Source organism: Solanum verrucosum, unplaced genomic scaffold (genome assembly GCF_900185275.1).
Source record: "Solanum verrucosum unplaced genomic scaffold, falcon-dt-bn FXZP01000229.1, whole genome shotgun sequence".
In the NCBI taxonomy this organism is placed as follows: Eukaryota; Viridiplantae; Streptophyta; class Magnoliopsida; order Solanales; family Solanaceae; genus Solanum; species Solanum verrucosum.
The window spans coordinates 1416052-1428899 of NW_026020011.1; the positions used below are offsets into that span (position 1 = coordinate 1416052).

Here is a 12848-nt window from a genome sequence, read left to right on the forward strand (position 1 = left end):
AAGATTAGTTATTATAGTTTCAGAGTGGTCATGTGAGCTAGCACGTGAAAAATATTTTATAAACTTTGAAGCCTGGTCAAGTGATCTACTATATTGTTTTTTTAACTCGATATATATCTTGAAACATCATTAAAAAATGATTTTATTTTGTTGCAATTCATTTAGAGATAATTAATACTACTAAAATCCAGAGAAAGATTCTATGTTAGTTTATTCATCCAGCTAAAACTCTGTGCTTCCATTTTGGTTGTTTTCAAAGTCATGATTTTTCTGCCTTAGAAGAAGAGCAATGAATTATTATATGGAAGACATATGTGTGTTTCCCTTAGTAAAAGATGCTCTTAATATTTAAATTCTCCTGTTGCAGTCTTGGAAATGTAACTCACTTGTTATTTGGCTTTATGATGATTGATTATTATTATTTTTATTATAGTAACATCATAATAGGAGTACTAAATTTAAATAAAAATAGAGATGGAGGGTGTGACACCCCAGCTCCCACGCAAAACATAAGAGATGTTGGGCATATATAAGTAGAGCGGATAAATAAATATATACCAATTAATTACTTATCATAGCTATAGTTTGCCTTAATTACAATTCGCAACCTATTTTTAGCTATAATTATGAGGCTCACCTTATTAGTTTTGTATAATTCGCACGTTTGTATAATTCAAAATTTGTATCTTTTTTATAATATAATTTTGTATAATTGTATAAAGTTCAGATGTTTGTGGTGGTATAAATTTGTTATTTCGAGTTTATACAAAAATAGTTGAACTATACAAACCCACCCACGAATTATACAAATGATGCAACTTAAACTGTAGCTACAGTCTGTAAATATGCAAACTATAGTTATGGAGCATAATTAAGTTTATTATAGTGGCTATTTGCGAAAGTTTCCTATATAAGTAAGCAGATTTTATCTACTAGTGATGTGTTTTAAAGCCGTGTAGGCCTAAGCTCAAAGTGGATAATATTACTAATGGGGTGAGGAGTGGGGGCTTGAGAGTCCTGAAAATAGAGTGGCCTCAGAAGTGAAGATCCAGACAGATGGAGCATATCCTTGCATTTCTTAGTCCATTTTCAGCATATTGTAACAAACTTACCTGCACTGGGTGTTTATATCAAACTAATGTGCTTCTGTTTGCAGCATTTCTATCTTATGGCGCGAACCATGCTACAGACACACATTGTCATATTGTAACAAACTTACCTGCATCGGGTGTTTATATCAAATCAATGTGCTCCCGTTTTGCAGCATTTCTGTCTTATGGCGCGAACCATGCTACAGAGACATGGTGCGAAAAAATTTGGTCCATACTCCATAGCATTATGTAATTTTCTTTAGCCATTACAGATATGTAAGTCAAGAATCAAGATACTTCCATGGAGGGACATAAGGCTATACTTGGAGTTGGTTCCTCTCGCCAGTTAACTTTGAGGTGTCAAATTTAGCTCATGAAAATATAACTCGTCCAATAGATATATGCTAATAATGTAGCAAAGCAAGCTAGTTTCATGAAGGAACATACTACTTGTATACAAAAGATACATAGAATCGACTGCAGTTCAGTTGTATCATTGAAGAATCAATAATGTTTAAACCGAAAGGACTGTTCTTGACTCACTGGCACAGCCCGAAACAGCAAGTGTAGCTGTAAATTTTCAGAAATGTTAGTTGACATAGTAACAAGATAGTTTATGTGATCTAGTTGGAACATACTGGTGTCAAATTTAGCCCATGAAAATAAAAATCCGATGATCTATCAAATCGAGCTAGTTCCATAAAGGGACATTATACAGAGAAGCCTATTACAATGTGCTTATACATGTACAATATATCCACTTCTTATGTTCTACAAAAAGTAAAAAATGTATATATCAATTGAACCAAGCTAACTTCTTCAAAAAGAGCAATAGGTGTAATGACATTTTGTTCCTTGTTCCTTTATACATGTTAGAATTTCGAATCCTGGATCAGCCTCTGAGTCTGTACTAACTCGGGCTTCTACTCCCTTGTTCTATATCTACATTTCGCGAACTAGAAGGACTAAATACCCTTCTATCCCCACTCAAAAGCCTCATCAAACGTCTCAATCTTTCAGGCATTACATATTTCGATTCTTCTTCTTCATTAATCTCCCTTGGAATATCGATCACCAACATTCCATGTGATCGATTACTCGTGGAAGCTGTCGAGTCTAAACAAGGATTACACAAGGTGCTAACTTGAGTCTCATTTCCCCAAAACAACACATTGGTTGGGAAAATAGGCAACTCAGTTTCAACTGAAGCCAAAGCCAAAGCCGAACCCTCTTCCTCTATCTCCAATGATGATTCATCAGTCGTTGAAATCGCGTTACGACAAAGAGGACAAGTGGAATGAGATTGAAACCACATATCAATGCAATCAACATGAAATCCATGATTACATTTTGGTAAAAATCTCATCTTCTCACCTTCAGAAAACTCACAAAGACAAATAGTACATTCTAATGTCCCATCTTTGAATTCATTAACATCAAATCCAACTACAGGAATTGTTTCAAGAATCAAAGGGTCAAGACCTTTAGCACTCATTTTTCTCGTTGTCCCACTGCCATCAGAATCGCTGGCGGTATCTACATACCGTCGGCGATTCCAGAACCATTTAGTATAAACATGAACTAAGAATATAAAAAACACCACTAAAAACATAAATATAATTAACCCCACCATAAACTTCCCTAAAAGAGCTAATACACCTGACTCGTCTAATTTTTCCATTTCTCTAGCACAAAGTTGAAATCTTTACTTAAATAAAGGGGGAAATTCAACAAATTTAAAACAAGAATGAGATGGGGTTTCTTATTAAACCTCAAAATTGTGGAAAAAAATAGGAAAGTTGAAATTTTTTTCCTTAAATGAAAGGGAAACTCAACAAATCTGAATCAAGAATGAGATGGGGTTTCTTAATAAACCTCAAAATTGTGAAAAAACATAGGAAAGTTGAGATTTTTACTTAAATGAAGGTGAAATTCAACAAATTTTGAATCAAGAATGAGATGGGGTTTCTTATAAAACCTCAAAATTGTGAAAAAACATAGAAAGTTGAGATTTTTATTAGCCAATTTGGAAATGGAGGACAAAAAAAAAATCAAGATTTGAAGAGGGTATTTGAGAAAATGTGAAAAAAAATGCTGGAATAAACTATGGATTATAGGGGTGTTAGTATTTATGAGTGTTGGAATAAGAGCTAAGACGACAAAGAAGAAGTCAAACAAGAAAATCTTCCACGGCCACCTAACTTCTAGGAGGCTTTATACTTTGACTTGACTTTTTCTACTACTAAAACTTAGGAAAGTTGGAGAGATCATGGCAAAGATATCTACTTGACTTTCACTTATGCAAAGGCCAAAAGTTTGACATTACAAATGATTGACAAAATTTTCCAATAAAAGGAAAAAAAGGTCTTTTGTGTTTGGGGTAGGTCTAAAAAGAGTCATTTCAATTTCATCTCAAGGATATTTTGGTTCTATTTTGTTATCGTCAAATATTTGATAAATTTTAATTGTTCGATTTAACTAAAACTCTAATATGAAGGTGCAATTTGTTGAAATTGATGTTACTTTCTTTAGAATTTCTTTTTATTTCACAATTTTCATTAAATCGAACTGTCTAATTTGTTAAATATTTAAGGATGATAGACATAAAGGATAAAGAATATTTATGGATATATACAAAGGACTTATTTAGACCTTCCACAAACATAAAAGGGTCATTTTTGCCACTCTCTCTTTTAAAAAGAAAAAGAAAAGAGAAACTTCATAGAAATTCTCCTATGGTCTTCTTATAAAAAAAATATACTAAAAAAATAGTGTTAAGGATGAGTGGGGAGAGGTAACCTCAGTCCACTCATAGACTTATTGTTAAATTTTATATCTATTTAGTTATAAGAGAACTTTTCTCTATTTAGTTATAACTTATGAGTAAAGATTGATTTTGGAGCAGAGAAAGTCAAATGAAACTACATATGGGAAAATTAACTAGTAGGTACAAGTTCATCATAGGTTGACATTATTTTAACCCAAATTTGTTTAGTAAATTGTAAGCCTAGTCAATTGGAACTAGTGTATCTATCAACACAGGTCAAAGTGCTAATGACTTGCAGACCACAATCTTGGTCATCCAGTGGCCATTAGTTAAAACTTTAGGCTGCAATAGGAGGAGTGGTGTGGTAGTAATGATGATATTAGTTATTTTTGAATATGATGTATTGAAAGGCTAAATGTCGCCAACTTTATGACACTCAAGAATGTGAGGAACATGACTTAGTGGTGAATAGGGGTCTGTGGAACAATTTAATTATGTTACTAGAATTTCATAAACACGAAACTTTACTTGAGTCGAGGGTCTATTGCAACCAACTTATCTACCTTTACAAGGCAGGAGTAAGACTACGTCATAGTCAGTAATCAGGTGTGTGTGTATGTGTATTTAACCATTCCTACATGACTATTACACTGATCAAAGACTTGGATTATCTGGAAAGTAGTACGTACTGAACTCATTCATGTCATCGCGTGTGGAAGAGGAATAGGAGAGCAGATACAGGGGAAAATGAAAATTGATTATGCACTATGAACAGATTTTAGTATCTAGCAGTGTGCAACGCAATGCAACCAACAAGATCTTGCTGAACAGATAAGCTGATAGATCCCATAAACAGCAAACTATAAAGAGAGACATTCTGGTAGAAAAGGCTACATTACATCGGAACTAAGGTTGGTTGTCTTGAGCATCTGCTTCACCCCTTGAACCCCGATCAATACTATATGTCCTCTTGCTCATATTTGCTCGTTGAACTAGCCGAACTAAGGCTTCAACCACTTCTGACATAGGTGGCCGGAACTCAGGCTCAGGCTGTCAATAATAGCATACAGGACAATGAGATAGTGTTGACTGAACTAACAGAACTAGGTTCTTGATTAACACAGCAGATTTATGAATTTGGCACACTGTCTATACAAAATATTACCTGGACACAAAGAGCAATTACATCAGCAAAGCGGGAAATGGATTTAACAGGATAGAGCCCTTTCAGTGCTGGATCAACCATCTTAGCCAAGGCATCAATATCATGGAGTTGAGGTGTTGCCCATCTAACTAAAGATTGTTCAGATCTTGGTCTCTCACTGCATCAAGAGCATACATATTGATCAAGAAAGTTAAAGACTTTCTGAATTTCTTCCTGTTTGTCTCTAAGTAATTTGACACAATATCATGATGCCTAAGTAACTTTACCTATCAAAAGGTGTCCGCCCGGTAAGAAGTTCCAACATAACAACTCCAAAGCTGTAGACATCACTTTTTATGGTGCATTGCCCATACATAGCTACCTCAGGTGCACCATATCCAGACCCTGTATTATGGTTTAGTGCCTGCAAAGATGATCACTTTGAAACATCTTGAGAAGATGATAGTGATGTGAATCTTTTAAGAAGAAGAAATAGCTACAATTTTACCAATTGAGCAAGTAGAGAAGAGCAGGAGACAAAGCACCAGGGACCATAGAAAGACCAGTTCATTAAAATGAGTTATATGGTAGTGTTACTTCTATAGAATATACTGGATAATTCCATGCTCTAGATTTGGATAAAATTTTCTGCTTTTTACTTGACAACTTCTCTTGGAATCCAATTTATGAACCTCAGAAACTGTCGTAAAAGATTTCATGTTTCAAAGGTTTGTGCACAAAACAAAGCTTCTCCTGAAACAAATGACGTTTCAACCATGTAGTTTTTTGATATTTCTTATCTCCTTGAAAAGGACACATACACAGCCAATAGTATGTCAAAACATGCCTATATAATACATGTGTACTTATGTGCATGCATGCTTCTATATCGAATCCACCGAAACACTTTGCAACAATGCATAAAGTAAGGAGCTTAAAGCCACCTGATCTGCATCATTAATAAGGCATGCTAATCCAGAGTCTGATAGATGAGGATTGAGTTCCAGATCAAGTAAAATATTTGCCGATTTAATGTTTTTATGAACCAATGATGGTGAATGAACTTCATGCAGATACCTGCGAAGGATGATTATATTAGCTAGTGAAGAAATTTGTGTATGGAAATCAGGAAATGAACAGATATGGAAACCATATAAATTTGAAATTTGCTACACCCTTTGTTTCATTTTATATGGCAAGTATTTCCTTTTATGCCTTTTTCAAGAAGATTGACGCCTTTCTATATTTGGAAACAATTTTAACTTCAAATTTTCATTGTTACCCCTAATGACATGCTTTTATAGCCACACAAATGACATGGCAAGTTTAAGACCACAAGTTCCAGAAGTCTTTCTTTCTTTTTGAACTCTGTCCCCACTCATTCACCACCACATAAAATGAAAGGATGGGAGAATTGAAGTTTTGATTAGCTTTATATTGGCAAGACCGGCATATTTAGGATACTGAGCTCTAACTAAAGGAATAAATGAACTCTTCTTTATGTTAACTTACTGGCCATCAATGTTTAAAAAAGACTTAAACTCTATAGTGGTCTTTTAATCCAACAAGTATGATCTCTAAATGCAATATTACTATGGATCCTCTGGTAAAGTTCATCACGAGTCACGACTAAGTGCTTGGTATTGACTTTCACAGAATCCTCTTTTCTTCTAGCAAGAAGATCTATTCTATGAATCTCCGGATATAAGCAGAAGATTCATGTAAACTACTAGTAATTAGCCATCAATAAATAAGGAGAAAAACATAGCATTGCTGCATGCGCCATGAATTTTACTTCCCCCTTCCAATTTATGTGACATAGTTCCAATCGGCATTGAATTTAAGAAAGAGATGAATTTTTTCGAAACTTGTGATCGCTCTTAAACATGGCATAGCATTTGCCTGACAATAAAACTTTTGAAACTTGTGGCCTTAAACATAACATAACATAACATTTGTGTGGCTATAAAACTTCTCACTAATGGTAAAATGGGAAATATAAAGTGAATTGTTTCCAAATACAGAAACGTGTCATGACTGTCATCCTTTCTGGAATGAATCAATAAGGAAATAGTCCAGCATAACTGTAACCAATTGAATATAAAATATGATAAAATAGTTCTGAGATTGCAAAAACTCACTCTAGTGCTCGTGCTGCACCAAGTGCAATCTTGACTCGGCTATTCCATGCCAGTGGCTTGCTGTCTTCATCTGACAGGTGCAGGAAATCATGCAGAGAACCATTTTTATGGAATTCATGAACTAGCAAGTACTGTCCATGCTCTGAACAATAACCAACAAGCTCAATTATATTTGGATGGTGCAACTGGGATGTCTCAGAAACTATATTGAGAAAATCTTCATGATTTTGGAGGGCAGACGAATTAATTTTCTTGACAGCTAGAACCTACAACATTTCAAATAACAGAAAGGAACACAATAAGTATGTAGTTTCTCTGATAATACATTTTTGCTTAAACATGCGTTAGCATTACTAAATCACCTTATGGCTTATATAGTCATAAGAAAGAAAAAAAGTTATTTTAATGGGTGCGCATAGAGAGAAGTATTACTTTGCCATCATCAAACTGAGCGCAATAAACTCGCCCAATTGATCCCTCGCCAATAAGGTTTTCAACATTGAAGCTATCAGTAGCAATCTGTAGGTCTGCAATTGAAAACTGTGTAGCCCTGATTTGAGCTGTATTAATTTTCTTGGGAGGAACAATGGGTTTCGGTGACATGTCAACCTCGTCAAAGGACTTTACGCGATCAATAGGTGGAGGTCTTAGAGTTACAGCAGTGGGAGTTTCAAATGTGCCCATTCTTACTGCGGAGGAGGTTTGATAAGGTTTCAACTCTGCAACCAAAAACAGACAATGAGTAGGAATTCCGGGAACAAACAAAACATAACAATGATGTTACCTTCTCAAAAAAAACAGCAACACAACAATGAAAAAGTTAGACATAAGCAAATACAAGCTCCGACTCGGATTCCATGACATCATTGAAGTTGATAATGAGATGAGGCAAGAAAGTTATAAGCATGAACTGCATTACTACTGATGAAGTTGCAAATGAGAAGGAACTCGTATTGTAAGAGACGGTTTGTTTGTGGGGTTTTGATGGACTAAAAAGGAGAGAGCAACTTCCCAAATCCCAACTATGAACCTGAAGATGATTCCTTCACTGTGCTGACAGTTACAATCTGAAGCAAGAGTTCTTCGGGTCAACTATATTCTGAAGAGTTTTTGTTTCCCAGGAAGTTAAACCATCAAGGGTAGCTGATGTTAATTTGTCAAAAAACAATCATAAGCTTTGAAGCACCACGTAATTTAGGACCTCCTCCAAAAGATCAGTTTGAATTTCTAAAGATTATACCTATGGAACTTCCAATAAAGTATGAAACTTTTGTTTTCTTCAGAACTTAGGATCTTTAACATCCATACAGTTTTTCCACTTCGAAGATAAATATTTTCCAGCTTTGCTACTTCCTTCTGTATCAATGACAACCCCTTGCAAAATTTTGATACTACTTGCATGGTTTATGACCAATCATTAGCAAGGTAAGGATAGAGGCTTAGATATCATTTTCCATATTCCCAAGCAAGTAAGTAAGTAGTAACACCGCAATTGATTATAATTATTCGTTAAGAAATATCCAAAGAGTTAAGAGAGCATTCAAGACATTTCTTACAAAATCAAGAATTATGAAAGCAAAATACCTTCTACTTTCTGTGAGGTAAGAGGAGCAAGTGGCTGCTTATCAAGTTTTTCTAAGTCTGTGGACGACCTTCTTGATCTTTTCTTGATAATAAAGAATGCTACTATTGCTCCAACAACTAGAATAGATATCACTATTCCTGCAACACCTCCACCCCCTATACCTGATTTCCTACTGCCCGAATTGCTGCTGTTTTCTCTGGATTTGTGATCTCCATTGGGATTGTTTGCAGGAGGTGTGCCAGGTGGAGGCGGGGGTGCAGGTCCTGAGATCCATAAATTACCATTTGATCTGTTATGAAAGATTCATAAATCCCTATAACAATTAGAAAGAACTCCCCAAAGAATTTGCAAAGATGAATGAAAATTATTGCAATCTAAGACACTCACTGCACTATCCCTTTCAGCTGATCTGGAATCCAGCCAGTAAATTGGTTGTTTTCAACATTCCTAAAGAATAGAGGAATCAACGTGGTTTTCAACCAATGGATTTAACTGAAACTGAAGTGACATGTAGACATAAGACATAATATCTACACATTTGGCACACAACTCACAGATTTCCGAGGGGAAGATTGGCCACGACGTCAATAGTTCCACTAAACTGGTTGTTCTGCAAATACCTGCATATTATAACAACAAAACATCTGTATCTGATGGAAGTTTGCAATAGAAAGATGAAGTATGAAAACTCTTATCTTACATTTTGTTCATACTAGTTAGTGACTGGAAGCTTTGAGGAAGATTACCCGTCATAGAATTGAAAGAGAAATCCCTGAAGCATTAAAAAGATCAATCAAAATTATGTGACAGAGAATGATAAATTTCAAACTATTATGTTTTAAACAAGAAGATATGATAAGGTACCAGCGCTATCAAAAGCAAAAAGACAAAAAAGTTCTAAGGTCCGTTGGGGATAAGCGCAAAGGGAGAAAAAAATACAAGTATATATATGTTCAGTCCAAGACTAATAATTATAAGCATGCATGACAAATATATGAACAAGGGAAATTGAATTTTTTTTACGATAAAGTGAAATATCACTTGTTTAGTCAAGGGAAAGTTTGTCGTAGGACCTTGATGATGACACTAAAGCGCACATTAAGCAAGGCAAAGCGCTCAACACGTTTTAAGCCTCGCTTTAGGGCTTAAGCGCACCTTTGAGGTTTTTAATACTTGCTTAAGAATAAGTACAATCTAAGTAGCAACTAAGCTCAATTGGCATAATTCAATACTTTGGCAGCAGACCAAAGACATGACTCACTTCTGCACAGTAATGTGGGAAATGGAACAAGTGTGTTTAACCTCTTTCTCAAATCGAGACAACTTAAATAATAGAATAAGTGTACTTTCATCATAACATATGAAAACAGCAAACTATTCTCATTCAGATCATAATTAGGCAATATGAAAACTCTGATGTAATAACAGGAGATGAATAGGCCTTACAATGTGTTGAGTGCAGAGAGCGAGTCAAACGAGACAACCACTGATCCTTGAATTTGATTGTGACTGACATTTCTACAACCAGACATAAACATTGCAAAGAATCATAAATAGCCCCGAAGAGAATGAAGAGGACCAAGTACTTAAGCAAATATCAAATTTAAGCATTTCACTTACAAGTACTGGAGGGAGGTCATCTGTGAAATGGAATATGGCAGGCCACCACTAAAACCACTAGAAGCAAGGTTTCTGCAAGGCAAGTTCTAAGAAAGATAAGAGGAAGAAAATAGAACCTGCAAGGAGGAAGATTTGCAAATAAACATACAATCTTTGCACATTTGGAGGAAGCTGGTAAGGTAACTGGCTCCCCATATTGTTATTGCTTATGTCACTGCAACATTCACAAAGATGACCACATTCAGGAATTCAACATAAATCCAATTAATAAGGAACAAACGAAGGCCATTTATCTTACAAATTGGTCACAGATTTTAGACTATCTAGCTGAGACCCCAATGAACCTGAGAGCCCAAGACCTGACATCTTGCTGAAGGAAAATGAAAAGAAACGAATCATTAGTTTACTTAGTCAATAATTCCAAAAAGTTGAAACAACATGGAGATGAAGACTAAAAGGAAGACCAAATCCCACATTTCAGTAACTTTATTGCCCGAGCAGGTAATGCCTGTCCAGGACTCTCCACAAGGATCACCGCCATTGGCACTCCATTTTGTCAGCTGCCCTGGTGAGTTTAGGGTGGTATACAGGACTCTCAGAACAGATGCTGAAAACCAAAGCGAAGTCAACTAGATTATTTTGAAATCAAGACATATGTGATTGTGTAAGGAATTTTAATGATAAAGAAATAGTTATATATGGACAGAGAACGGCTCAAGAGACAGATTTTACATAGGACAATCTGTTAAAAGAATGTGCAGCTACGGCAACTTGCCCAGCATGGTACAAAGTAGCGAGCAACTTAACCAAACCATTACTGTGAAACACTTTGGATCATCAGGAGTCCAAAAGTAAATTATATAGCTTTATTAAGTTTTTGATCAACTTCAAACTAATTGATTTTTGTCACCCCTTACCACATAAAGTAGAAAACATTATCCAGTAATTGCTTATATAAGGCTGGCAATAGTAACTAAAACCAATCACATTCACAAACCACAAGTTACTGTAAGGATTTACCTTTTCCCCAAACTTGTTCAATTTTTAATGAAAGAAAATTATTGTGCAAAGGTTGACGTTTTCTATAAGCTATTAAGTGCATCTTCCCGAAAGAGTCTCCCCTCTACCTCCACGAGGTAGGGGTAAGGTCTGCATACACTCTACCCTCCCAAACCCCAGCTACAGGATTTCATTGGATATGTTGTTGTAACTATTAAGTGCATCGGCAACAGTAAATACAACAATTACAATAACTATGACTCAATCTAGTCGACAAGACTAAGGGGTTGTTCAGCCATAAGTAATGAGTATTTCCCATACTCGAAAGTGAAGACTACCATTGATGCAGCCCAAGCAAGACTTATTATATCCATCATTTTCAAAGATTTCTTTTTTATGATAACCACAGTGTCCGAGCCAGCTTGTGTGCAACTAACTAATTCCAAGGATACCTGCCACCTCCCACCAACAACATGTACCACATAACTCTAACTACCAAGCCTAGACCTAGTGTTTTCAAATGCTATTTTCTTTTCAATATCATGGGGCTTCAAAGAAACAAGTTTTTTCAGTTGGGTTTGTTCATTTCATGATTTGTCAAGACTCAAGCCCACTCTCAGCTAAATTTTTCCTTGAGAACAAGAAAACTGGAACTTGTACTTACTACTTCACATACTAAAAAACAAATAAATAAAGAGAATGATGAATAAATCAAAAGGGGCTAACCATCAGATGGATCTGTATCACCATTAACAAAGCTTGAAAAAATCGCCAAAATGGCCACCAACAGTACTACTGCCAGTAGCAACAACAACCTCATCTCTCCCACACCAACAACACAAAATTACACAGAAAGACTCTTTTTTGAGTGAGAAAAAGACACTAAAAGAAGAAAAGGGTCAGATGCTTTTGCCATTCTAAAGAAAAACCACTATTCAGCTACAAGAATCCAAAGCCACACACTTTTTTACCATTTTTTGTTTTGTCACACTGTAATACATCACTTTAATTTGAATTTTGTTGGTTTCTGGTTGAAAAAAGTATAAGAGGGAAGGATTAAAATAATTAATTTGGAGATTTTGTGTTGGCGTTTGATTAGTGGAAGGTGAAAGCAAAGCAGAGAATATTTGTCAAATTAATCAATGATTGCCCCCCACCCTGTAGTATTCTTGTCTCTATACATTTTGTTGTATTGGTGGCTACAAAATTACAATTATATGCTCAATAGTTACCGGTTCGGGTTCGGGTTCGGGTTCTGAGTAGGTAAAAATCTTTAATATCCTATGAGATCAAATGCGGCGCAAATTTGGGATAGTCGAGTTTCAACATGGGTACCAAATATTGGGTGGAAATCAAAAAAAAAAAAACCTAGTTAATATATTATCACACTGCCTCATTTGCAAACATTAACAAGTCGTTAAATGCAAGGTATAAGGTATAGTAATTTCAAGAATAAATGCAAAACTATTTTACTCCTTCATCCAACAATAGTTGTCTACTA

At 35.4% G+C, this 12848-nt stretch overlaps 2 protein-coding genes across 2 annotated transcripts; both read right to left on the reverse strand.

Annotated features, from left to right (window-relative positions):
* Positions 1–1764: 1764 nt before the first annotated feature.
* LOC125820004 (RING-H2 finger protein ATL3-like) lies at positions 1765–2895 on the reverse strand. The gene has a single exon (XM_049499419.1). It carries the CDS (start codon positions 2770–2772, stop codon positions 2002–2004), a length of 771 nt encoding a protein of 256 aa, XP_049355376.1. The 5' UTR covers positions 2773–2895; the 3' UTR covers positions 1765–2001.
* A 1641-nt stretch (positions 2896–4536) lies between these two features.
* LOC125819983 (protein STRUBBELIG-RECEPTOR FAMILY 7-like) lies at positions 4537–12363 on the reverse strand. The gene is made up of 16 exons (XM_049499393.1): positions 12074–12363; positions 10823–10955; positions 10647–10718; positions 10497–10562; positions 10349–10420; positions 10175–10246; positions 9429–9500; positions 9283–9348; positions 9116–9175; positions 8728–9017; positions 7576–7862; positions 7144–7409; positions 5947–6079; positions 5290–5426; positions 5024–5180; positions 4537–4908 (listed from the first exon to the last, which is right to left on the reverse strand). Exons 1-16 carry the CDS (start codon positions 12165–12167, stop codon positions 4765–4767), a joined length of 2121 nt encoding a protein of 706 aa, XP_049355350.1. The 5' UTR covers positions 12168–12363; the 3' UTR covers positions 4537–4764.
* Between the last annotated feature and the right edge of the window lie 485 nt (positions 12364–12848).

Bases quoted from the DNA above. Each gene is read 5' to 3' on its own strand.
- LOC125820004 (XM_049499419.1), bottom strand. From the start codon at position 2,772: ATGGAAAAATTAGACGAGTCAGGTGTATTAGCTCTTTTAGGGAAGTTT.
- LOC125819983 (XM_049499393.1), bottom strand. From the start codon at position 12,167: ATGAGGTTGTTGTTGCTACTGGCAGTAGTACTGTTGGTGGCCATTTTG. The intron at 10,247-10,348 runs GTAAGTGAAATG...GTCTGGTTGTAG, and splicing joins ATGACCTCCCTCCAGTACTT to AAATGTCAGTCACAATCAAA. The intron at 9,349-9,428 runs GTAAGATAAGAG...TATAATATGCAG, and splicing joins CTAACTAGTATGAACAAAAT to GTATTTGCAGAACAACCAGT.